At 38.9% G+C, this 26,391-nt stretch overlaps 1 protein-coding gene across 1 annotated transcript in view; it reads right to left on the bottom strand.

The window, feature by feature from the left end:
- The window catches only part of LOC126825525 (myomodulin neuropeptides 1), a 95,200-nt gene extending 80,726 nt beyond the window's left edge, over nucleotides 1-14,474 (bottom strand). The window contains exon 1 of the mRNA XM_050555178.2: nucleotides 14,178-14,474. Within this exon, the coding sequence (XP_050411135.1) occupies nucleotides 14,178-14,235 (58 nt within the window). The 5' untranslated portion in view covers nucleotides 14,236-14,474. The remainder of the gene's footprint in view (nucleotides 1-14,177) is intronic.
- Between the last annotated feature and the right edge of the window lie 11,917 nt (nucleotides 14,475-26,391).

The following is a 26,391-nucleotide window of genomic DNA, read 5'->3' as shown; positions in this document are numbered from 1 at the left end:
CATCTGTCCTGTAGAAAGAGGCATAAACCGCGATATTCCGAACCGAACAATATGTGTTTTCTTTTATTTATTTGAAGGAAAAATGCCTTGCATACACTGTCTCCCCAAATAAGCTAACCAAGCTATCAACAGATAGAGGTTATGGTTATGGTGCTGTGGATGAGTCGAGCTGTGGATCAAAGATAGCATAACAGAAATATACCAGTTTACTCAACTTTCAATCACTGTTTATGAGAAATATCTTTGATTCAGAAACACAAAACTTTACACATAGTTTCTTATTGATGTATTTGATACATTAAAACAACAAAAGTTTTATAAAGGGCTATATTTTAGTTAAGACGAATAGTTTTGAGTAAATTATTATAACTTAATCTGAGAATGTTTTGTAAAACCGGGACCACGACGCGAGGGACCAGATTGTCCCGGTTTCGAATCCGGCGACGGCCGAGAAGAAGCCTGGGAGTTTTCCATTCCGGGTTTCTACTTGTCAAGGGGTTACGTCCGTGGGGTTGACAAAGGAACTACGTCTAGTAGTCTCCACCGTCCGCCCAGGTTCTACTTGTCAAGGGGTTGCGCCTATCGGATAGACAAAGGAATCGTTTCTAGTAGTTTCTGCCTTCCGGGAAAATTTCGCCTGGGAGTTTTCCATCCCGGGTTTCTACTTGTCAAGGGGTTGCGTCCCTGGGGCTGACAAAGGAACTACGTCTAGTAGTCTCCGCCGTCCGCCCGGTGTCTTGTCAAGGGGTTGCGCCTATTGGACTGACAAAGGAAACGTTTCTAGTAGTTTCTTCATATCGGGCAAAGTTCGTATCGTTATCATTGCACATACAACCATATAAATAAAAAAATAACATTATTAGGTTTCATAATGGCCGAAGTACTGAACTGATGGGACGCTATAATCCCCATTTCTATCCAAATAAACAGTCGGATGTTCTTCGATTGCGACAGAATCCTAGCTGCTTGCAAAATCTTTCGCTTTAATTACCTGTTATTGTATTGACGAAATGTTCATTACGAATTACATCACCAACTTGCGAACAACTAACGACATTTGGACTGCCGTGTTGACTTAATTTTATATAAAAAGATAGAAAACCTCATCATCTTCCGTCAATACAAAACATCAAAACAATTACCTTAGTAAATGTGTCTGTTATGTTTTAAGGGGTTTGTTCGTAATCTGAAATGAAATTCATGAGTCAAAGAGAAATAATTGTGTAGGCTTTTGTTAATTGAATTCGATATGTGGGTCAATCTCGTCGCAGGCCAACTTTTTCGATTTAATGAAATTTGACTCGACGGCTGCAGCAAATCAAAGAGTAGGCTAGATTTATCAAAATTCGGAGATATCCATTAGCGACATGGAGATATGAGATTTATTAGATGTACTTGTGGTCTCATCGAGTATGATGGTACCTACTGGCACGTTGAGAGAGAGAGAGGGTGAGAGAGAGAGAGAGAGGTGGGTTTAACGTCCACTCGACACAAACTAGGTCATTTCGGGACTAACATATGGTTTAATTTTATTTCAATAATTCGCTTGCGCGTAGGGGGCTTTAGCAGTGGGAGGAAACCGGAGGACCCGGAGAAAACCAACGAGGTTGGACAGGTTAAATGTTAGCACGTGCGCTGTATCATAAAGTCTGTCATTGAGTCAACAGCAGTGGTTTTGATTCCCCTGTTGTGCGTGACAAGGAGTAGTTTCACCTGTCCAACCTCGTGGGTTTTCCCCGGGACCTCTGGTTTTCTCCTACTGCTAAAGACCCCTACGCGCAGGCGAATTACTAAAATAAAATTAAACCATATGTTAGTCCCAAAATGACCTAGTTTGTGTCGAGTGGACTTTAAACCCCATTTCTCTCTTTCTCCCTCCCCTATGAGATAATGTTCTTTCTCTGTCAAGCGGACGCAAAACCTCAGAAGATGAATTTCCCTAGCCCCCAATTTATCACCAGTAAATAAATGTCCAGATTGAACCATGTGTTAGTCCCGAAATGGCCTAGTTTGTGTCGAGTGGACGTTAAACCCCATTCTTCTCTCTCCCCCTCTCTCTCTCTCCAAAGTCAATTACAACCTGTCCAGTCAGTAATCAAAGAATAGATAAGTCGTGCCAATCAGGACAGCAGGATGTTGATTCGTAATAAGATTGGTGACCATATAGATTTGTTTTGTAAGACCAAGGACGGTTGAACCTTTCATCTTCAAGGAATTTACTGACTAAAGGAACTTGAATATGACTAGCATCGAAGGGAAAGTACACGCATTAAAGATATACGTTATATAAGATTTAGATAAAAAGCTGACAGTTCTCGCTATAACAGTTAAAAAATAAATATTGAAACGGTAATATGTTGAAAGTTTCAGTCAAATTACTTCATTCTGAGCCTCGTTTTCGTCGTTAGAAGAACAGCGTAACCTTGGTTGTCATGGTTACTATTGTTACGAGAATAAACAACGTCTCGATTATCCATTATTACGGTAACCGCATCAACCGCAAGACGGTATTTAAATCTATTGAAAATCTAGACTATACGATAATATGGAGAGTTGATTATGGTCTTCATTAGTTAATGAATGTCTAATTAATAATTTATAGAACATCTATGGCCTAAAGAAAGACCTGCCATTGGTTGATTTAGCTCTTGCATAATGTCTGTTTCAGTTTTGAGTTCGTCTGATAGTCTTGTGCCGCCCTGGGCTTACTAATCGGTTTTATCGGTCATAAAGAATGCCATATCGTCATTTAGAAATACATGTTAGCGTGTCAATAAATGACATAATTATACCCGTGAGAATATAGCTTTAAAAAAACTTGACATTATAATGTATATTAATAAGAACCAGAATAAAGCATATATTCAATTGTGGGTTGGAATTATTAGTTTTATAAACCCGTGCTATTTATGATATCTCTTGATTACGGCAATAAATTATTCATTAAAGTACAGATCTACATTTCATTTCGTTATACGTTCGATGGCCTATACTACATGAAGATCTGGCCAGTTGTAGTCGAAGGCCGTGTCAGGTGTCATACGACATTGATTACTCAATCGGCGTTTCTAATGTTTTACCCACAGTTCCTGAAGCAATGGCCCGAGAAACCCCTCTCTAGACATGGCTGGTTTCGCTTCTGATACTTGAGCTTTTAAGGGAGTGTGTCTATTCTTCCCGTTCAATCAAATCTATCCAGGAACATGACAGCCATTTGTTTAATCAGGGGCATTGACTAAAACTTTGGACATTGATTTAAGGTATTGAAAACGGTGAAAGTTTTATTCGTCTCCAAACAGTATTGTTTACATTATATCCGTGTTGATAGCCTTGTTTGTTACGCAATTAGTTTTTCTGCAGTATTCTGCTATGCACTGGTTAATTGGGCGTAATAAAATGACGTAACGTCATGTAAACATATTTGGTCCAATTTGGAGCTCTGTTTAAAGCGTAATGATATTGTTACGCTGTTAGCTATTGGTTGTTAATCGGACTATTGACCAGTCATAATTTGTAACAGAAATTTACTTCCATTACAGCAGTGTTAAGTGGGATGAGCTCTAATCAAACGAAACACTCCGAGGAGTATGGGGTATACAAGAATACCCATATGTCATTGGAGTTCATTTTAAATCACTACGCGTGGATGCCATTTTGGGAATCGTCTAGCCTGCTATCATCAGACAATTATGTGCTATTAGCGGTCTTGAATTGACGATCCCTGAGCAGTCAAAATTAAATTAAAATTCGTTTAGGATATTCTACTATTAAGAGTAATGTTATTTATTTTACTTCCTTTGAAATTATTGGGGGGGGGGGGCTGTATCATAAGGTCTGTCATTAGGTCCACTGATCGCTATTACAATAATACTTTATCATAAGGGAGAGGGAGATGGGGAGGGGCGGGGGTCTAGTAGAATATGACAAGGAGTAGGGCAGCCTGTCCAACCTCGTGGGTTTTCTCCGGGTCCTTCGGTTTCCTCCCACTGCTAAAGAACCCTACGCGCAAGCTAATTATTGAAATAAAATTGAACCATATGTTAGTCCCGAAATTACTAGTTTGTGTCTAGTGGACGTTAAACCCCATTTCTCAACATTAAATGTTGATGTCGCTGAACTTCCTTTGGACAACATCTTACTTGGTAGAAAAATGCACACGATCCAATATTATTGAGTACTGATGATGATAAAAACTGGTTGTATGAGAGATTTTATTTGCGTTCTCTGGTTTCCTGCAGCACGAAAATCATTGACATAAATGTATGTGTACTATATTTTAGTCCCGTAATCATAGCTATGTTGACCGGGAGCTAATCCTGTCTTTGTATAGAATGAAATAGAACTATTTTCCTGTTTCATCTAGGTTATGTTCTAAATGATACAAACACGCATAAGTATGGGAGATTTGAAAACCTGAATCAAAACTTTGTTGAGTGAATAAACGTTTCAAACAGTGGAACACATCAAAGGCTGTAGATTTGTGTTAAAATCTATTACACATAATCGTTTGTTTTACTTCAATCGCATCCCTATTGAACCCACGATCTGGTAAGTGCAGTTACACTACTCGGATACGTTTCGACACGATCAACACCATTGGTACGACTGATCACAATATATGATAAGACGTGATAGTATCACCACGATTAACACCACGATTTCAATCATATCGCGAATCGTGATATAGGCAACCCAGCATTAATGAATACGGGCGTGCAATCATAGCGCGAATCGTGATATAGGCAACCCAGCATTAATGAATACGGGCGTGCAATCATAGCGCGAATCGTGATATAGGCAACCCAGCATTAATGAATACGGGCGTGTCTTTGAATGATGTACACTTTTGCTAGGTTCCCACTATCACGATTCGCGATACGATTGAAATCGCCGTTTTTAATCGTGGAGTAATCGTGGTGATACTATCACGTCTTATCATTATATTGAGGTCAGTCGTAGCAATCGTCTTGATAGTATCGAAACGCATCCGAACGTATTTACACGTACCAGATCGTGGACTCAGTGGGAACCTAGCATTAGCCAAGTTGCTTATGCTCCCGTCAGACCGGGGTGGCGTCCTTACTGCACTGCTGCGATCGTATTGCGACCAGAAAATGCACAAGGTCGCCGGCAAACGTGAACACAACGCGAGAAAATGTTTCTAAAAACTACAAACTTGAACAAAGTCGAGTTCTTACAGCTTTCCAGGCCTTATCGCATAACCTTGGCGTTTGTTTTGAACAAACGCCGTGACTCGGCGATCATTGGCGTCCATGGAGACCATAGCACAATATCTGGTGTTTACACCACGATTTTACCACGCATATGACGATGTTGACGCGCTCTGAGACCATTTTCCGTCGCCATAGCAGCGCAATAAGGGCGACAACCGGGTCTGACGGGGGTATTACATGTTTCATTATACTATCACCATAATGTTTTGTTAAATAAAGTGAAAAAAGAACCAACATAACATTTCGTTTTAATCAAATTTCTTCCAATTCGATAAGCAATAAGCAAGATCAGAAACAACTAGTCACGCAATTGAAGTAAAACATACGATTATACCTAATAGGTTTTAAACCAAATCTACAGCCTTTAATGTGTTCCACAGTTTGAAACGTTTATTTATTAACTCATCAAAGATTTGATTCAGTTGCTAAAATCCCCCATTCTTATCTACAGCCTTTGATGTGTTCAACAATTTAAAACGTTCATTCACTCGACAAAGATTTGATTCAGTTTTTTTAAAATCCCTCATACTTATCTTTGTTTGTAGAATTACGAGTCAGTTATAGATCCAAGTTAAGGATAATTATAGGTTTTACATGCTGACCCTGACTCGCGATCACGTAATCAACGCCGTGTGTCGCGTTGTTTGTGGTTTAATAAAAGGAACAGTTTCTGTATCGGATTGTCACGACATTTATGGAAAGAGGTAAACAGATACAAGTTGGAGGTCCAGTTGGCTTGATCGTCCAGTTTAACCTTATTTCCGTTTTCAGGTCCACTGATCGCTATTGCAATAACACTTTAAACGCTTGATCCAACAGAGAGAGAGAGGGAGAGAGGGAGGGGGGCGGGGGTCTAGTGGAATATGACAAGGAATAGGGAGGCCTGTCCTCCGCTCCGGTTTCCTACCACTGCTAAAGACCCCTACGCGCTTGCGAATTATTGAAATAAAATTAAACCAAATGTTAGTCACGAAATGACCTAGTTTGTGTCGAGTAAACGTTCAACCCATCTCCCTCTCTCTCTCGCACGAACTAAGCAAAGCTGTTATCCGGGCAAAATGTCTGCCGTCTGCCCGTCTTCATTAGCCTGGGGGAGGGGGGGGTGGATGGCTGAATGGTTAGCGTGCGCGCGCTGTATCATAAAGTCTGTCATTGAGTCGACTGGCGTGGTTTCGAATCCCCGGTTGTACGTGACAAGGAGTAGGGTCGCCTGTCCAACCTCGTGGGTTTTCTCCGGGTCCTCCGGTTTCCTCCCACTGCTAAAGACCCCTACGCGCAAGCGAATTATTGAAATAAAATTAAACCATTTGTTAGTCCCGAAATGACCTAGTTTGTGTCGAGTGGACGTTAAACCCCATTTCTCTCTCTCTCTCTCTCATTAGCCTGGGAAGTAGATCAGGGAAGTAGTACGTTAAACCCCAGTCTTTCTCTTACTCTCCATTTTCCGACATTAGCATAGCCAGTCTTGTTGAATTGTTGGGCCTGTCCAACCTCGTGGGTTTTCTCCGGGTCCTCCGGTTTCCCCCACTGCCAAAGACCCCTGCACGCATGGGAATTATTGCAATAAAATTGAACCATGTTCTTCTCGAAATGACCTACTTTGTGTCGAGTTGACGTTAAACATCATTTCTCTATAGACAAAGAGAAAAAATACAGCAGCCAGTCAGATCAAAAACAACAAAAACAAACCCTATTAAAGTGAAGAATCAAGTTATTCTTTTTGGTATTATTGACAACGAAAGTCAAATAAAAGTTCGTCCAATCATTGGGGATAAATGTATAGAAATGGTTCTTCATTAAGCAAAAAAGCATTTAAATGGCAGAATGCACGAACTTCTCAATATTGTCAAACTTTTATCTCTGTTTTTGTTGATTTTTCGATTCCTTTTTTTTATTCATATAAATTCCACAATAAAAAAAAACAATCACGACAAATATTGTCATTTAAATGAGTAGATTGCCGCCAATGAAGTCAATACTATTTTTTCGCCATCAAATGTATCTCTTATTAAAAATTTATAAAAAACGCAATCTGATTAGAAATTTACAATACCCGGTGGCTTTCATAACGAGAGGTCTTTTCGTTTGAAATCAAGAGTTGAAATTGTTTTTGACTCAACCTTGTTAAGGCAGTATTAAGTCTAATCTGAAGCAGCAAGTTGCTTCTCCCACGAGAATGCGGTTCTATATCAAAGTTAGGAATCTGCGCGGCATGGAAAGCATGGCTTAAGAGACCCATAAATTGCTAATCTTCAAGTTTTTGTATTAAAAAATCATCCATGTCAACATGATGAACGTTTGTTCCACTTTAATTCGCCTAACCAAAAACATACACCATCACACAGTAACTATCTTAATGGCCGTCTTGTTGTGTCGATTTATTGGCATCGAGTAAAAGGCACTGATTAGCTTCTTTTCACGGAGGACCAATAATTTAATATAACATTATTAAAGTCTATTCGAAATATGAGGTGCATTTAGTCTGATATGTTCGCCCACGCTTTCAAGTCAAATGTTGGATTGTTCATGGAGTGCAATAAAGTTTTTACGTCGCCCCATGAAGCATTACAGATTTTTCGGAATGTGTGCAATTCCCATGATGATTTGTTACAAGATTTCTAGCACTGTTGCATTTGTCAACTAGTGAAAGTAATCGATTGAAGACCGCTGTTCGTCGTTTGCATTTTTCGGACATTTAAAGATACTTTATTTAAGATTTAGATAAAGAACTGGCCGTTCAAACATAGATAATGCAAAATGAATATATTGAAACTTTCATTCAAATTACTTTATTCTGGGCCAAGTTATCACTGTTTGTAGTTTTGGCAAGATGTGTTCATTGATTCTTTATTATCGTAACTACGGTGCTGGTTATTGGAGACCTAACCTCGCTTCTCCATTTATAAATTAAATCTCATTAAATCGCAGACCCGTTCTAATCCACTTAAAATCGGAACCATCCGTTGATATCGAGGTTATTTTGGTATTGTCATGTTAATTAATAATTTATATAACATTTTAGGCCTAAAGAAAGACCTGCTATAGACAGATTTAGGTCTTGAATAATGCCTCTTTAATATTTGGGATATGTGACTTTTCACTGATTAATAACTAATCCTGGTTAAAACGTACTTGTGTTCACTATTTAAAGTAGCTAAGTCTCTAACTCAACATCACCCACAGTCTCCGACATTGCAAACACGGCTTATTGCTCAATTTAAATCAGCATTGATGTTGCTATCTTACCGTGATATCCAATATTTAAGACAAAATGAAAATTTTAAAATTGGCACACGAATCGCGTGCCAGAATGCTTTCGAGCGTCATTTGTAATGAAGCGACTCGATGAACGAGGCTAAACATACCCCCACAGGAGATTTGAATAACCACACGTCAAAGACTGCCATTCAATTTGGACTCTTCGCGTATTTTGCCGAACATAACTGATTAGAAATTAGGAGTAAGAACGGAAATGATTGAATGTAAATCAGTTTATATGCATGTACATTCATATTACATTATTATATGCGTTGCGATCCATTTGTGTCCATTTCTAGGTGCCAAAGATTAAAGATTTAGCTCCTTTAAAAAAAAACAACATAAAAACATTCCAACGGTAGTTAATCTCCAGGCTAGAATTCAATAAAATTAAAATGACGACCATCAAAAAGTTTTACCATAGGTAGCGTTTGCTGATTTATATCATCTTCTATCCTTCATATCGTAACGGAACGGGGGTGAACTGTGAACTATTTTTGGACCGACATTCCTTAAAGGGATTTGACTTAGTAGCATCTTCAATCCTTCATATCTTTGTAAATACTGAACGGGGGTGAACTGTGAACTATTTTTGGACCGACATTCCTTAAAGGGACTTAGTAGCATCTTAAATCCTTCATATCTTTGTATATACTGAACGGAAGTAACTCTGAACTATTTTTGGACCGACATTCCTTAAGAGATTCAAAATCAACGGCATTTTCTTTTCTCTTTTTTAATTAAATTTTATTGAAACAATGTAATTTGTGATGCTGAAGTGGTGCCTAATCTAATCTCGACATGCATTCTGAATTTTTAAAGTGATTTATTTTATAGAAAGAAACCGTTCCCAATTGAAATGAAATATTGTCAACCTGTTAGGGTTCAACGATTTAACCGACCTCTGAATTTACCAAATATAGATTTTATATATTAGTAGGACATCTCGAACTAAAACATAAAATAATAATAAACAAAAAACACAATTTCTGGTATAATTTAAACTACATTTCAGTAATAGAGTTTGCCATTGGGCGGTGGGGGGGGGGACGAATGGTTAGTTGTATCATAATGTCTGTCATTGAGTCAACTGGCGTGGTGTCGATTTCCAGATTGTACGTGACAAGGAGTAGGGTCTCCTGTTCAACCCACTGCTAAAGACCCCTACGCGCAAGCGAATTATTGAAAGAAAATTAAACCATGTTAGTCCCGAAATAACCTAGTTTGTGTCGAGTGGACGTTAAACCCCATTCCTCTATCGTAATATTAACAGATATAATTTTATCTTGGATCTATATATGGTAGTCGAGTGGGTTAATGAACAAGCATCTCGACTAGAAATATGTCGGCTTTGAGAATTTTCAAACAATTATTGTGATTTGTGAGGGGGTAGCGGCTAAGGTGCTATCAAGTAAAGTGTCCACTCGTGTACAAATTGGCTGGACGTAAACGAATCCTTGACATACATGGCCGGACGTAAAAGAATCGTTCACAGACATGGCTGGACGTAAAAGAATCGCTGACAGAAACGGCTGGACGTAAAAGAATCCTTGACCGATGGAATTCGTTGAAGGGTAAGCGGAAACGCCACTGTTCTAGTTACCATAGTAACAATAACCCTATGTTATTCTCAAAATGACAAGGGATCACGTGGCTAAGACTCTGGCTCGCTAGCCTGGAGGTCGGGTGTTCGATCCCTGCATTGGCCGAGAAAGTTCATCCAGATTTTCCGGCGTGGGTTTCCCCGTGTCAGTGATGCAGGATGGAGGGCCTGACAAGGACAGCTGTCTAATCGTTCGGGTGGGACGAAAAACCGAGGTCCCGTGTACATATCGACGTGCACGTAAAATATCCCTTGGCAGTTGGAATTCGATATAAGAGTAAGCCATAGCGCCGCTGTCTGGGCAAAATTTCCCTCATAGCACACTGTATGGCATTAGCCCAGTTTAGGAGCAGAACAATAAGATTTCATTTCATTTTATTTTCTCAAAATGACCAGAATATTGTGTTGACGAGATGTTAAAGTATTCTTCTCATGACTGTTTTAGGTAATCTTTAGCATTACTCCTTAATTGAGGTATTATAAGGCGCTTTCAGCGATAGCTCTATACGATAATTTAACGATAGCTTTATAAGATATCTTAACGACAGCCATATACGATAGTTTAAGGGTATTTTTAAACGATATTTTAACGATAGTTTTTAACAACAGACATATATGATATTTAAGGGCATTTTTTTAACGATTGTTTTTAACTATGGCTCTACCTTTTTTTTTTACCGATAGCCGTATATGATTTTTTAACGATAGTTTTTAACGATGGCTCTACAAGGATAGTTTTTTAAAAATAGCCATATACGATACTTTAACGATAGGTTGTTTTTACGATATTTCTTCTCTGTAACGGTTTTATTGTTTTTATCGAGTTATTCACCGTCATTGTTTTTTAATTCTCTGAAACAATTTTTGAGTTATCTTCTCTTGTTTACTGATTGTGGACAGTTCGCTTGCCTGTGGAATCATCCATTCATGACCGCATCTTGGAAGGTGGGGGTGGATAGCCTAATGGTTAGCGTGAGCTAACACTGAACCATATGTTAGTCCAGAAATAACCTAGTTTGTGTCGAGTAGACGTTACCCCCCCCCCTCTCTCTCTCATGACCGCATCTTAACAAAGCTATGTATAGACACAGTTGAACTCGTTTTATATGATCTCTGTACTGGTTATTTTGAGACTAACACACTGCAAAAAACAGAATTTTACCTCGGCAGCGTCGCTTTTGTCTTATAGTCTTCTAACTATTAACACCAATAGGTTATACCTCGAGAACACCCCCAGTTAAAATCAGAACATTGCGCCAATAGGTTATACCTCGAGACCACCTCTATTTAAAATCAGAATATGGCGAACATTGCGAAAATCCATCTGTGAAATCTAGAATCACTTTATAGACACAAATCGCCGATTATATTCGAAATGTCAACAGACAAGTAGAAGATCTACGCCATTAGTGGTTACTAGAATTACAACACAAACGATAAGATAGCTTGTAGTCTTAATACAACTGATATGAATCAGCGACGGATCCAAAATTAGCGAAAACTATTGATTTGATATTTTAAGACGAATTTTGTTTAATTAGACAAAAAGATTAATGCGAATGTATTATGTGGAATTGACATTTATCATGTGGACAGATGATGGAGAAAAAAAACCAACATCAGTTACCAAAAAATGTATTTAAAAGAAATAGAAAATAGAGGAGATTGATACAATGGACTGTCATAAGTAAATTCTAATCCGTCAAACAAAATGTGAAATGTCTCGAATGTTTTGAAGAAATCAAGAGAGCAGTTGGCATGGAAATTGAGATTTATTCCACATTATATGACATTATCAAAGTTTGGTTTCGTGGAGATCGCCGCAACCCAGTATAAAAATTATATCAATTGCCTGTACACCTGGATCGTTTAAATTATATTTTAGAGGCAATTCTCTTGAAATGTAGATTTAAAGATACATTGTGTAAGATTTAGATAAAGAGCTGATCATTCTTGCTAAAATAGCTCAAAAATAGATAATGTAAAATGAAAATATTGTAAATTTCAGTCAATTTACTTTATTCTGAGCCAAGTTTTTACTGTCTGTAGTTTTGACAAGATGTGTGCATTGTGGTAACCAGGGCACTGGTATATTCCAGACTTAGCCTCGCTTTCCCATTTTTAAATTAAATTTTTAAATGGCGAACCGTTCTAATCTAATTAAAATCTTGAAAGTTGATTATGGTATTGTTTTGTTAATATATATCTAATTAATAGCTTATATAACATTTCATGCCTAAAGAAAGACATGCAATGAGCAGATTTAGCTCTTGTACAATGTATGTTTAAAAGTCGTTCACAAAATGATGGTTTACAAAACGTCACATAGTGATTTTTGAAAGTAGGTTGGGATTATAGACTTGCTAGGATCAGTTGAGGAGTCGGTTACGAAATAGCATGTTGTGGTTTTCAACGCGTGCAATGGGATTTCATGCATAATAAAGATGGGTAGACTTAGACCAGTCTAAACAGTTTATTTTATTCGGTTTCGTTTTAAAAGTGTTAAATCTTTTTAAAACTTAGTGGATGGTTTTCTTTGGCGTTTTACGGAATCAACATTTTCTTTATAATTGAGAAATTCACAACAAATTGACAATAAAGTTGATGATTTTCAGAGCGATAACACTTTAGAAATCGACAGGTTAGACTGAAATCAAACCGCATTTATTCAGCGCCTTCTTTAGTTTTCTCGTACTGGATATGAAAGAGATATTAATACCATACACATATCACAACATGCATATCGCACGCGATTGTGTTTTGTTCGCTTTGGTACTTACATGTATGCCGTGGAGAAGTTTTATAAATTCTCCCAATATGCCGCGGAGAAGGTGCATAAGTTTTAGAAATTCCCCCAATCCCTTTGTAAATTACTTGCAATAACATGTTTTAAACTTAGATATTGTAAGAAAAAGATTGAACCTTAATACATAAAGATAGTAATATTGGAACCATTAATCAACCAATTACACCTCTTTTGTAATCATTTCCATTTAATTACTTATTTTAATTGGATTATAGTGTGTTTCAAATTACTCAAATTGGATTATATGGTGTTTCAAATTACTCAAAATTCCCTTTAATCTTTCTAGGAGTGCTGGAACGAGAGAAACTTTCTTCAGAAGTAGATTATTTTATTAATATGTTTCCGTTGTCTTTTAAATGTACACATTGTCTGACATCTGGTCCTGTAGGCTTTGACTTGGAGCGCCATCTGTAGGCTATATAGCAGCGAGCAAAATGGGCGTAGTCTTTATTCACTACTATAGCAGTTTAAATTAAATTGCATTCAACGTATATAAGGAACAAAACAAAAAGGCACTGTCATGATTATTGCACCCGGTATTGCTTGCATAAAAATTTTCGTAGAATTGTTAGGAACGATTTGCTTTATATTTATTATATGATCTATTTAACTGCGTGCATATATAAACAATAGGTAAATATATAAACTATGTCATTGTCAAAAAAACCCCAAAAAAACACAACACAATTTATATGAAAAACAATCACTGGTTAATACACATATAGCATGACGTTTCGATAAGTATTCTCATCATTTTGTACTTGATAACGATAAGAGAATACTTGTCGAAACGTCGTGCTATATGTGTATAAACCAGTGATTGTTTTTCCATATAAATTGTGTTGTGTTTTTTAATGTGCCGAATCACTAAATACCACTCAAGGATTAATATGTCATTGTTCATTGTAATATACATGCATTGCAATGCCAGTGTAAACATGGGGCTCGATATCAATCCAGGAACTTTTGGGAACTTTCTTACAAAAAGTCAACGTCTTGATGAACTGAAGTTTTGTTCGTTCGTACGTAACATTTTGGCATTGATTCCTGAAGTCTAAGGAACTTCCTGGAGATGACGAATACCCTGATCCGCTCTTAAAATCCGGACCGAATTTGATTGATAACTGAAGATAAAAGGAAGTTCTCACAAATGACAAATCATAATATGTTTCACTGTAAAAGTTATGGAGATTTTTTACCCTTGCAATACGTTCTTGGTGAATATCATTCCGGTTCCTAGATTAATTAAAAAAAAGGAAAACCAAAGATTACTTACCTATTTGGGTAATACACAAAAGTGCTAAAGCCAAAAGATGTAAATTCACTGAAATCATAACTATTGTTCTTTAAACTCCAATTTCCGCTTTTCGTAAAAAGTTTGTCGGATCTTGGTAACGTGTAGGTTTTTGGTAGAAGCGTGCTTTTAGGAATAAAGTTAATATCTGGAGTCAATCGGAAAGGCGCGTGCAGTTTTTCCCTGTGTCTTGGTCTTGATTACAAAATATTCAATATTGTATGTGTACGTTTATTCTCAACCACTCTCCCCAAATCCTTTTATTTAATATTGTGGAATTTATACACGGTCTTCTTGTTCAATATTACCACGCACGAGCTGTCGGTTAAGACACATTGACCAATGAGGTTGTCAGTTAGATGAAGTTACAAAATATAATATATTAATCCCTCCCATTGGCCAGATCAATAATGTCTGTCAATGCTTGTGTGTGTCTTATTGTGGAACAGATTGCGTAGGTAGGATTTGGTTCTCTACCACAAGATTTCCCAACGAATGTTTTAATTGCCCGTATTTCCCCAGGGCGTATACCTGATGACGAAAAGTCTGTAATTTAGAAGAGGGCATGTAACATGACAAAATTACTTAAATTTGTTTTAAGACAGACAACCTATCTCGATATTTACATTTAATATTAAATGCTTCACAATCCGCGTGTTCCCCGTCAGACTCTTGATCAATGGTGTAGCCTATAAAGAAAATTAAATCGAATCCCGATCGTCATTCGACATTTAATTAAACACAGTTTAAACAAAGGAAGGTTCAGTATTCGCCTTCACAAGAAAAAGCAGCGAAATTGCATAGGCAAGTATGTTCGTTTCGTTTGAGAAAAGTTTTTTGATCATTTTTAAATTTTAACTATGCATAATAATATGCCTTCACATAAAATATGCAGGATTGCATAAGGACTTAGTTTTATAAGGCCATATGCCTCACTCATGCGCAAGTATATTCGTTTCGTTTGAGAACATTATTGGGTCCGTTTTAAATTTTAATTACACAAATGCATCACTAAAAGTCTGCGAAACTGCATAGGCAAATATATATATTCATTCAGAGATTTAAATTTTAACTTTATATCAACCCTACGCCAACTCTTTGAAATGCACAGGCCAGTATATTCGTTTTGTTTCAGAAGTTGTTTAGATACGTTATAAATTTTAACAACACATATCCAACCAGTCTGTGTAAGTTCGGAGCAGAACAGTAGGACGTTAAACCCCATTTCATTCCCAAACAGCCTGCGAAACAGCATTGACACGTATATGCGCTTCGTTTGAGAAGAGTTTTAATCCGTTATAAGTTTTAACTTTCCATATGCCTTGACAAAAAAGTCTACGAAACTGCCTAACCACGTATTTTTGCTTTGATTTACAACAGTTTTAACTTTCGATATGCCTGAATAAAAAGTCCGCGACATAAAAAAAGGCAAGTATAATCGCTTCATTTCAGAACACTGATTTGAGTAGTTTTAAATTTGTACAGGCATGTCTTCATAAAATGTCAGCGAAATTGCAAAGCCAAAATCATTCACTCCGTATGAGAAAAGTAGTCGGTGAATTATAATCTGTGAAGACATATTTCATCGTCCGGCCCGAATGCTTAAACATACATTAATAATGATGTCACTGTATTAATCTTTTTAAACATACATTATGCAAGAGCTAAATCTGCCTATTGCAGGTCCTTCTTTAGGCCTGAAATGTTATATAAACTATTAATTAGACATTTATTAACATGAAAGACCTTAATCAACTCTCGATGGCATCGGATACTCGAGATTTTTACTAGATTAGAACGGTTCGCCATTTAGAAACTTAATTTAAAAAGGGGAAAGCGAGGCTAAGTCTTGAATATACCAGCGCCCTGTTTACCACAATGCACACATCTTGTCAAAACTACCAACAGTGGTAACTTGGCTCAGAATGAAGTAATTTGAATGAAATTATCTATTTTTGAGCTATTCTAACAATAATGGCCAGCTCTTTATCTAAATCTTACATAGTGTATCTTTAATAAAAGTGCGCGCTTTTCCCCACGCGCAGGATTCAATGTGGTCAGATTATAATTGGCCTTTACATATTGATGGTGTTTAATGTCGACTTGCTGTAGCATGTGCGAATTATGGCTGCGAAACTGTGATGTAATGTAGTTTATCTCATCGTACGGGGCCAAGGGAATTAACTCCTACTCGGTTTAGAAATCTAAGAATAGCACGTTTTTAACACAGAGAGAGAGAGAGAGAGAAATGGGGTTTAACGTCCACTCGACACAATCTAGGTCATTTCGGGACTAACATATGGTTTAATTATATTTACATAATTCGCTTGCGCGTAGGGGTCTTTAGCAGTGGGAGGAAACCGGAGGCCCCGGAGAAAACCCACGAGGTTGGACAGGCGACCCTACTCCTTGTCACGTACAACCGGGGATTCGAAACCACGCCAGTCGACTCGATGACAGACTTTATGATACAGCGCGCGTATGCTAACCATTCAGCCATTCCCCCCCCCCCCCAACGTTTTTAACAACATAACATGGAATTAGTTATGGTGGAACTAACACCATGGAATTAGTTATGGTGGAACTAACACCATGAAATTAGTTATGGTGGAACTAACACCATGAAATTTAAAAATGTCTTTTCCAATAAATTAAATCATCACAGAACAACAATCTGATTAAAATACAGATCGATATTTCACTTCGTTTTTTATACTTTCTATGGTCTCTACTTCATGAAGATCTGATCGGTTCTTGTGGAAGGTCGCGTCAGCCATTTGATTAACCAATCCGACGCAATGTTTCTAGTGGGTTACCCATAGTTCCATGCACCTCACGAAATGAAATGAAATGGGGTTTAACGTCCTACTGTTCTGCTTCTAACCTTGTCTAATGAAGACGGGCATACGCCATACAGTGTGCTATGAGGGAAATTTTGCCCTGACAGCGGCGCTACGGCCTACTCTTATATCGAATTCCAACTGCCAAGGGATCTTTTACGTGCACGCCAATGTGTACACGGGACCTCGGTTTTCCGTCCCATCCGAACGACTAGACAGCTGTCCTTGTCAGGCCCTCCATCCTGCATCACTGACAAGGGGGAACCACGTCGGAAAATCTGGATGAACTTTCTCGGCCAATGCAGGGCTCGAACACCCGACCTCCCATGCACCTCATGTCAAAAACTAGCATTAACAGAGTGTTTCATTGGCAAACCACTCACACCATCCAGAACGCGGGTTATATAACAAGTCTCTAGATCCTAGTGTAGTGGAGACAAGTAAAACGAAATTTTGAACTAAAGAAAACGAACGAAATATGATTCGTGTTTTAATCCGATCTCATAAAACAAACTACGTACAAGACAATTGTTATTATTCTTATTACGGCAAGAAAGTTGGGAGATACTAATTGTAGGCCGGCTGGGGACGTTCGGGAATTCCCGGAGTCCACAATGGCCGCCTTATATAAATGAGTATTTAACCCTAACGCTAACCCTAGAGGGGTAAAAGGTAAATTGGATCCAAGTTCAGTCTTCTAAAAAGGGTTAAGGTTAGGGATAGTATTCACCAAAATACTCATTTATATAAAGTGACCATTGTGGACTCCGGGAATTCCCGAACCTCCGCACCCGGGATTTTTCGACAAGGTTTCCCCTAGTCAGCGGTGCATGACGAAGTGAGTTACGATGATCAGTGTCTTGTCGTTCGGATGGGAGGAAGAATCGCAGTTTCTTGTAAACATCGGCGTGCCCGTAAAAGATACCTTTACAGTGGGAATTCGAAATAAGAATAGACCGTAGCGCATCTCTCTGGACAAGTTTTCCTGTCTTCGTGATGGGTGGATGGGTGGATGGCTGAATGGTTAGCGTGTGCGCACTGTATCATAAGGTCTGCCATTGAGTCAACTGGCGTAGTTTCGATTCCCCGGTTGTACGTCCAACCTCGTGAGTTTTCTCCGGGTCCTCCGGTTTCCTCCCACTGCTAACGGCCCCTACGCGCAAGCAAATATTGAAATAAAATTAAACCATCTGTTAGTCCCGAAATGACCTAGTTTGTGTCGAGTGGACGTTAAACCCCATCTCTCTCTCTCCCAGCAAGTACAGCGTGGTAATGATATCTGGATGTCAACAGGTACGAGCGTACTACTATATGAAACAACAACGGAGTATACAGTTTTTCATCGCAGTTAGGATTATACAAGTGTCATGTTTATCGTGAAGCCTTATACATACATTATGGAGAGTTAAATCTGCTTATGGAAGATTGTTCTTTAGGCCTGAAATATTATCTAAATTATTAATTCGTCAGCCTGCGATATTTACTGGATTTGAATACATTTTGTGATGAATAATTTAACCTAAAAATGGTTAATCGAGACTGTTTCGTTTATTATTGCCTATTAATATTATTATTAGTGTTCGATTTATATAGCGCTTCATTACACATGAGTGTTTCTACGCGCATTCACAACAAAACACTTCAAAAACATTTTTGAAACAAATATGCCTATAATTGTATCGATGATATCTCAGTTCAGAGGGAAGCAATTTGATTGAAATTTTAGCATAATGTTTTCATTATTTATGTTTTAACTATTATAGCGAAAACTGTCATCTCTTTATCTAATCTTACCTAATGCTGCTTTAAGACCATTTTACACGGTCATATATTTGTTCAAAAAGTTCATCAAACATTTGAATGATGATGTTCATGCATGTTCGAGGTCACTAGATGAGCCATAAAACACCCGTTCACACCATACAATATCTTCTGGGTTAGTTCGGAGGTTTTATGGATTTTGGCCGGAATGTCCCACGGCATGGATTCCCACAGACGTTTCTTACTATTGGCGCTGGAACATGCATACCCTTGTTGGTGATTCGCCGTCGGGCTAGAAATCGATTACGAGCATCACGTGTATAGGCAAATCAGTGGATATGGAGGAGGGGAGTTTTCGGATCGCACCAACTCCATCTAAAGGAATTTAGAGATGAAGACATTTGCAAAATTATTCTCAGGATGAAAGTTGCCACCTTAAGGGGACTTCTTATGAAGTTGTCGCGCCATTGATTTACAAGCAAGAGACAGTAATGAAGGCTGTAATTCCGATGTCCCCAGTATGATCAAGATGAATAGTGCATACAGACCAGATGCTGGTCCAACAATTAAAATTTCTCAATTGACGACCATGGAAGTTACTTATAATTAACACACCTTATGAAAGATATAGAAACCATTACAATAACTATTTAGCCTATACTGTTTTTTTAGGACTTTGAATTTTGTCTAATGGTTTGGATTGTTCCTACTTGGTTTTATTTTATTCATATAGAAACCATTACAATGTTTTTCGTTTTAGCTTTCTATACTTTCATCGTTTCAAAAAATCTTTGGTGTTGTTCAAAGTTTTAATTTATCTTGACATGAAAAGCTCTGTACCGTGATATTTAATTGGCCTATTTCATTTCTGTACCGTTAACGTTTCGTTTAGAAACAATCCGCACAATAAACAATCTGATTACAATACAGATCTATATTTCGTTTCGTTTTTATACTTTCAAAGGCCTACACTACATGAACGTCTGACCGGTTGTAGCGATAGGTCGCGTCAGAGGTCATACGAGCGGCTTGTGACCCTATGTTGTCAGACATTTGATTAACCAACCAGCATTGATGTTTCTAGAGGATTACCCACACAGTTCCGTGCAAAACACGCCTAAAGCTCGCCGCAACAGACCGTTTCATTGGCTAATCCCTCACATTATCCAGAACACCTCAATGATAAGAATTCCTCAAGATCCTAGTGTAGTAAAGACAAGTAAAACGAAATTTTGAACTATAAAAAACGAAACGAAATAGGATCTGTGTTTTAATCAGAATGCAAAACAAAAACTGAATTCGTCTATGTGAAAAAAAAAACCAACAGATGTAGCACATGATTGCAGTGCTTGTCGGCAAAAGCTTACGATTAAGATAATTAGACTCACCTGGTTCATGAGCCACGCTGGTTCCGTGAGTAAGGCGCTTGTTCACTGACCAGGGTGTCCTAATGTCCTAATCTGATTAAAATATATATTTCCTTTTTTTAATATATACTTTCGGTGGCCTCCACTACATAAACTTACGACCAGTTGTAGGGAGGTCGCGTCAGGGGTCATTCGAGCGGCGTTTTGACCCTATGACGTCAGACTTTTGATTATCCAATCAGTGTTGATATTTCTAGTGGGATACTTACAGTTCCGTGCACCGCACTGTTAGAACTCGTCGTAACAGACCGCCTCATTGGATAATCCCTCACATTAACCAGAACGCAAGTTATGTAACACCCTTCTAGATCCTTGTATTTTTAAGACAACGTAAAACCACATTGTGAACTGTAAAATACGAAACTAAATAGGATCTGTGTTTCAATCAGATTGCAGAAGGTCCCGGTGTTGGTAGAGGAAATACCTGGTGATTTCTTCTCATCGGTGGTGCGGGTAGGATGGTTTTACAAGGACGGGACGAATGTAGAGTAGGGTACCGTTGACAAGGGCGGTACAAATGTGTGGGGATACGTGGTACGAATGTAGGAGGTACCATATACAAGGATGGGACGAATGTAGGAGGTGCCGTTTACAAGGATGGGACGAATGTAGAGTGTACTGTTTACAAGGATGGGACGAATGTAGGAGGTACATTGTACAAGGATGGGACGAATGTAGAGTGTACTGTTTACAAGGGTGGGATGAATATAGGAGGTACATTTTACAAGGGTTTGACGAATGTAGGAGGTGCCAGTTACAAGGGTGGGCGAATATAGGAGGTACCGTTTACAAGGGCGGGACGAATATAGGAGGTACCGTTTACAGGGATGGGGCGAATGTAGAGGGTACCGTTTACAGGGATGGGGCGAATCTATCGTTTACAAGGGTGGGGCGAATGTACCGTTTACACATTTCATTTCATACCAATATAATATTATATAAACGTAATGATATTGCCCCTTCAAAATATGTTTCGAATCCCAAAAAATATTATTTGCACTTTTAATAGCTAATTGAATCAAAACTGTAAATTTATACTTTTTATGAAACTGATAAGCTGTCGTGAATTCTTACAGGGATCGGTAGTGGGGTGTGAAAGCTGTCGTGAATTCTTTTACGGGGATCGGTAGTGGGGTGTGCTTTAGATCATAATATCTGTATGATTGAAGTAATGTGATTTCGATATCAACTTGGTACGTGAAACATTAACATTTATAAGATTGTACCTTAATAGATCAGTCCTGAAATTACCTAGTTGTTCGCCCCCCCCCCCTATCTATCTGGGGGTCACGGTGGTTAAGTGGGCAAGACGCTGGCTCGCTAGCCTGGAGGTCGGGTGTTCGATCCCTGCATTGGCCGAGAAAGTTCATCCAGATTTCCCGGCGTGGTTCCCCCTGAAAAGGACAGCTGTCTAGTCGTTCGGATGGGACGAGGTCCCGTGTAGACATGTAAAGGATCTCTTTACAGTTGGAATTCGATATAAGAGTAGGCCTTAGTGCCGCTGACCGGGCAAAATTTTCCTCATAGCACACTGTATGGCTTATGCCCGTCTTCATTACCCCAGTTCGGAGCAGAACAGAAGGACGTTAAACCCCATTTCATTTAGTTTCTCTCTCTCTCTCTTTCTCTCAGACAGACATTGTAAACAATCACCAGTGCTTCAAATACACCCGTACTCATCATCAAACCAGCAGAAGAGTTGTTCAGGACTTATTGCCGGTGAATGTTTTTAGACCATCAAAACAGTTTTAATAACAAACAAAAAATCTCCAATTATATTCTAAGATGAAACGCAGCTTCCTGGTCTGAGAGCGGTGGCGCCATTCTGTGGCTGGAATTTGTGTTAAGAAAGCACGTACTGGTGCGATTTATAATTATTGTTTGGCGAAAAATCTTACAGAGAGAGTGAAACCGTTAGCTTATTTGCTTCGAGTCCTTATTAGGTTAAGTAGTACTGGATACAATCTATCGAATATATCTCCTCTTAATCAACAACGTATGTGATTTCTCCATGCTCTGGTGTCCGGGAGCTATCCATTTCATCTAATCCTGCAATCTCCCAGAAAGTAACTGGCTGATTTTAAACTGCAATCCTATTTAGCCAAGACAGACTTAAGCTTGATACAGGGTTAACATGAAGGCATACATGTTGAGATGAAGAGAGAGAGAGAGAGAGAGGGAGAGAGAGAGGTGGGTTTAACGTCCACTCCACACAAACTAGGTTTCGGGACTTTCACATGGTTCAGTGTTATTGGCCTTGGGAAAACCCACGAGGTTGGACAGGCACTATAACCGGACAGGTGACAGGTGGGCCTAAATTCATATAAAAAAGTGGGCCTAAGCCTATAAAGAAAAAAGAAAAAAAGAGAAAGAAAGCAGAGGTGGAGGAAAGAAAAGAAAGAAGGAAGGAGAGGGCAGGACACAGGACAGGAGAACGAAATCTCAAATTCATCTAAATTCTGTTATCTAATTGTATCAGGAAATCAAAAATTTGCCTTCTTCTGCTTTGGTATGAAATGCTTGGAAAATGGGTTTGCGATTGTCAATTTTCAAAATTTTCCTGGGGGGAGACCCCCCCCCCCCCCCCGCCGACCCTCCTTCGTCCGTCAAAGTTAAGAATGGAAACCACGGAATGGCACGTACGGCAGGTTGTGAGATAGGACTTTACCTTGTTCTGTGAGACAAATTGTGCCTGGACAACGGTTTGTTTACGTGACGCCAACGGTTTGTTTGCGTGCACGCCAACGTGTACACAGGACCTCGGTTAAGGTAGATAAATGGTCGTATTCACGAGACAAAACAGTCTGTCTTAGTACACTTAAGTACACGAATAGTCGTATTCCCCAGACTACAGATTCTATTTAAATGGTCGTATTCACCAGACTACAGATTCTATTTAAAAGCATGTATTCATCAGACTACAGATTCTATTTAAATGGGTGTATTCACCAGACTACAGATTCTATTTAGATGGTCGTATTCACCAGACTACAGAATGCGTTGTCTTATTTCGTTATCGTAGCGCACTGTATTTTGTTGATATTCATTGTGAAATGGGACTGTTGATGGCGTCCTAGATTTGGACCCCCCTCTCCCTTATTCACAGCATCTAGATCCGCCACCGGGTTTAACAATTATTTAATAACATTTGAAAATACTTTTCACTCATCTAGGAACTCGTCAGAATGTTATTGTATTGTTCTATTTGGTATCGTTTTATAGACAAATTACTATATTCCTCTCACCGCCGCCATTTTTACATGATTTTAAGACGTTCGTGTACAATATTTACACATGTTTGTCAGTGGTATATTTGATGACTTGACCTTTACAACCGACAATATAAAATCGACGTGCTTTTTATGTCACGTCAACATATAACTACTGCCTTTAATTATGTACTTCCGGTCACTGTCATATCGGAATGTCTGAAACCCTCATCACGTGGTGTTTTAATAATGGCGGACATTAAGTACCTTCATTTAAAGCTATGCTGTAACTAAAAGCCAGCACGGGACGAATAATAGCTTATGTTTGCTGACTTAACAATGACCGAGACAATTAAAAGACAACCCATCTGAGAATTTCACACGCCGGATATCGTAAGCTATAATTAGCGGCGACTGCCATTTGTGAACCGGGAAGGAATGGAAAGGAACGGTATTGTAGGTGGTGTCTGGATACCCGGGTCTATAAATTAGTTCAGATTGCAGGAGGTCGCGTACTAACGTCTAGTATAGATTCATATATATTATTAATTGAAATGAGATGAAATGAAATGAAATGAAATGAAACGAAAAGGGGTTTAACGTCCTACTGTTCTGCTCCTATACTGGGCTAATGAAGACGGGCATACGCCATACAGTGTGCTATGAGGGAAATTTTGGCCTACTCTTATATCGAATTCCAACTGCCAAGGGATCTATTACGTGCACGCCAGTGTTTACACGGGACCTCTATTTTCGTACCATCCGGTCGACTAGACAGCTGTCCTTGTCAGGCCCGGATCGTACGTGCGATCTCCACGCTAGCGAGCCAGCGTCTTACCCACTTAGCCACCGTAGGTGGAATACCAACGTCTAGTACAAATAGTTTGGTAGTGGATGTTGAGGGTATATATGAGAAGGCGACTCTACCCTCACACCACCCCAACATTGCATGTGGTGCACGTGCACTTGGTACACGTTATTCAGAACTAACCACATGTTACCAATATATCGATTTCCCCCTATCTCATTGTTTCCACCCATCTCATTTCATGTCTTTCCCCGCCATTAGTTTTGACGTAACACTCATCAAAACGAACGAGTCTTAATTTTACTAAATATAATCTGTATTTCGGTGAATACGACCATTTAAATATAATCTGTAGTCTGATGAATACACCCATTTAAATATAATCTGTAGTCCGGTGAATACGACCATCTATATAGAATCTGTAGACTGGTGACTAGTGAATACGGCCATCTAAATAGAATCTGTAGTCCGGCGAATACGACCATCTAAATAGAATCTGTAGTCCGGTGAATACGACCATCTAAATAGAATCCGTAGTCTGGTAAATACGACCATTTAAATAGAATCTGTAGTTTGGTCAATCCAACCATTTAAATAGAATCTGTAGTCTGGTGAATACGACCATGAATAGAATCTGTATTCCTGTGAATGCAACCTGCATCATTTCGTACATATATACCAGAGTATTTGTTGCTCGTCCTTTATGTCATTAGCCTGTTAATGTTTTCGCAATAATCGTCGAGGGATGAAACCCGACTGTTGTGCAATCTGTCTTATGACATCCCAGAATTTATCTTACCAAAAACTAGCCGGATTCTTTTTCAAACTGGGGGGTATTTCTTCTTTGATATACATCACAGCACCAATATCAGACAGTGACAACCTCGTCTCTTAAAAATACATTATGGGAGATTAGATAAAGAGCTGACAGTTCTCACTATAATAGTTAAAAATTAGATAATGTAAAAGGAATTTGGTGAAAATTTCAATCAAATTGATCCACTCTGAACCGAGATTTTAGCGATTCAATTTTCGGCTTAGTCTCGATCATCATTACTAAAGTCGGTACGATAAAAACATAGTCTCGATTATCCATTTCATGATTAAATCCAGAATTAAAGTGGAGCAGCAAATGGTATCCTAATTCAGTAAACATCGCAGGCTAGCGTTGACATCGAGAGTTTATTATGGTCTGGATAAGTTAATTAATGTCTAATTAATAATTTAGATAACATTTCAGGCCTAAAGAAAGGCCTGCAATAGGCAGATTTAGCTCTTGCATAATGCATGTTTAATGATTAACTCGTTATCTCCCATACCATGTTTGTAATCGGCTCAAATCTGCTGGATATGAGGTAAATGCCCCCCGTCAGACCGGAGTGGCGTCCTTACTACGCTGCGGCGACTAGAAAATGGACAAAGTCGCCGGTAAAAGTGAACATAACGCGAAAAAATGACAAACTTGAAACACAGCAGCGTTCTCACAGCAGAACCTTGGCGTTTGTTTTGAGCATGGAGGGCTCAGCGCGATATCTGGCGTTTCCACCACGCTTTTACCACGCTTATGGCGATCTTAACGCGATCTGAGACCATTTTCCGTCGCCGTAGCAGCGCAGTAAGGACGTCACCCCGGGGTATAAGAAACCTACCTGACGACCTGACCATACAGCTACACGACTAGCATGCTGGAGAGTACACCATCTTTGGACCATGGCGCCATGGCATAACATTCACTTCTCGGATATGAGTCACTTTCTCTTGTTCAAGACTAATTGTAGAACACTCGGGTATGACGAGGTGGGAACATGGACTAAATACGAGCACAGGCCCGGGACTGTACAGCGCAGTGGACGCTCACGGCTGCTCCCCGGATCCATTCACTTGATTTGATATTAATTGTTTATTTGGTGCAATGTCAATTTTCTGTCTTGTACGCAGGTTTATCTTGTAGATTTTTGTTTTGTGTGTAGTGCGGTCCTCCTGCACTTACTATTAGACAAAAGACGAGTTGCTTGGAAATATTATAAATGAAATGAAATGGGGTTTAACGTCCTACTGTTCTGCTCCTATACTGGGCTAATGAAGACCGGCATACGCCATACAGTGTGCTATGAGGGAAAGTTTGCCCGGGCAGCGGCACTATCGCCTACC

This window comes from Patella vulgata, chromosome 6 (genome assembly GCF_932274485.2).
Source record: "Patella vulgata chromosome 6, xgPatVulg1.2, whole genome shotgun sequence".
Taxonomy (NCBI): Eukaryota; Metazoa; Mollusca; class Gastropoda; family Patellidae; genus Patella; species Patella vulgata.
Note: the sequence above shows the minus strand (reverse complement) of the source record. Positions and strands in the feature narration are given on the sequence as shown.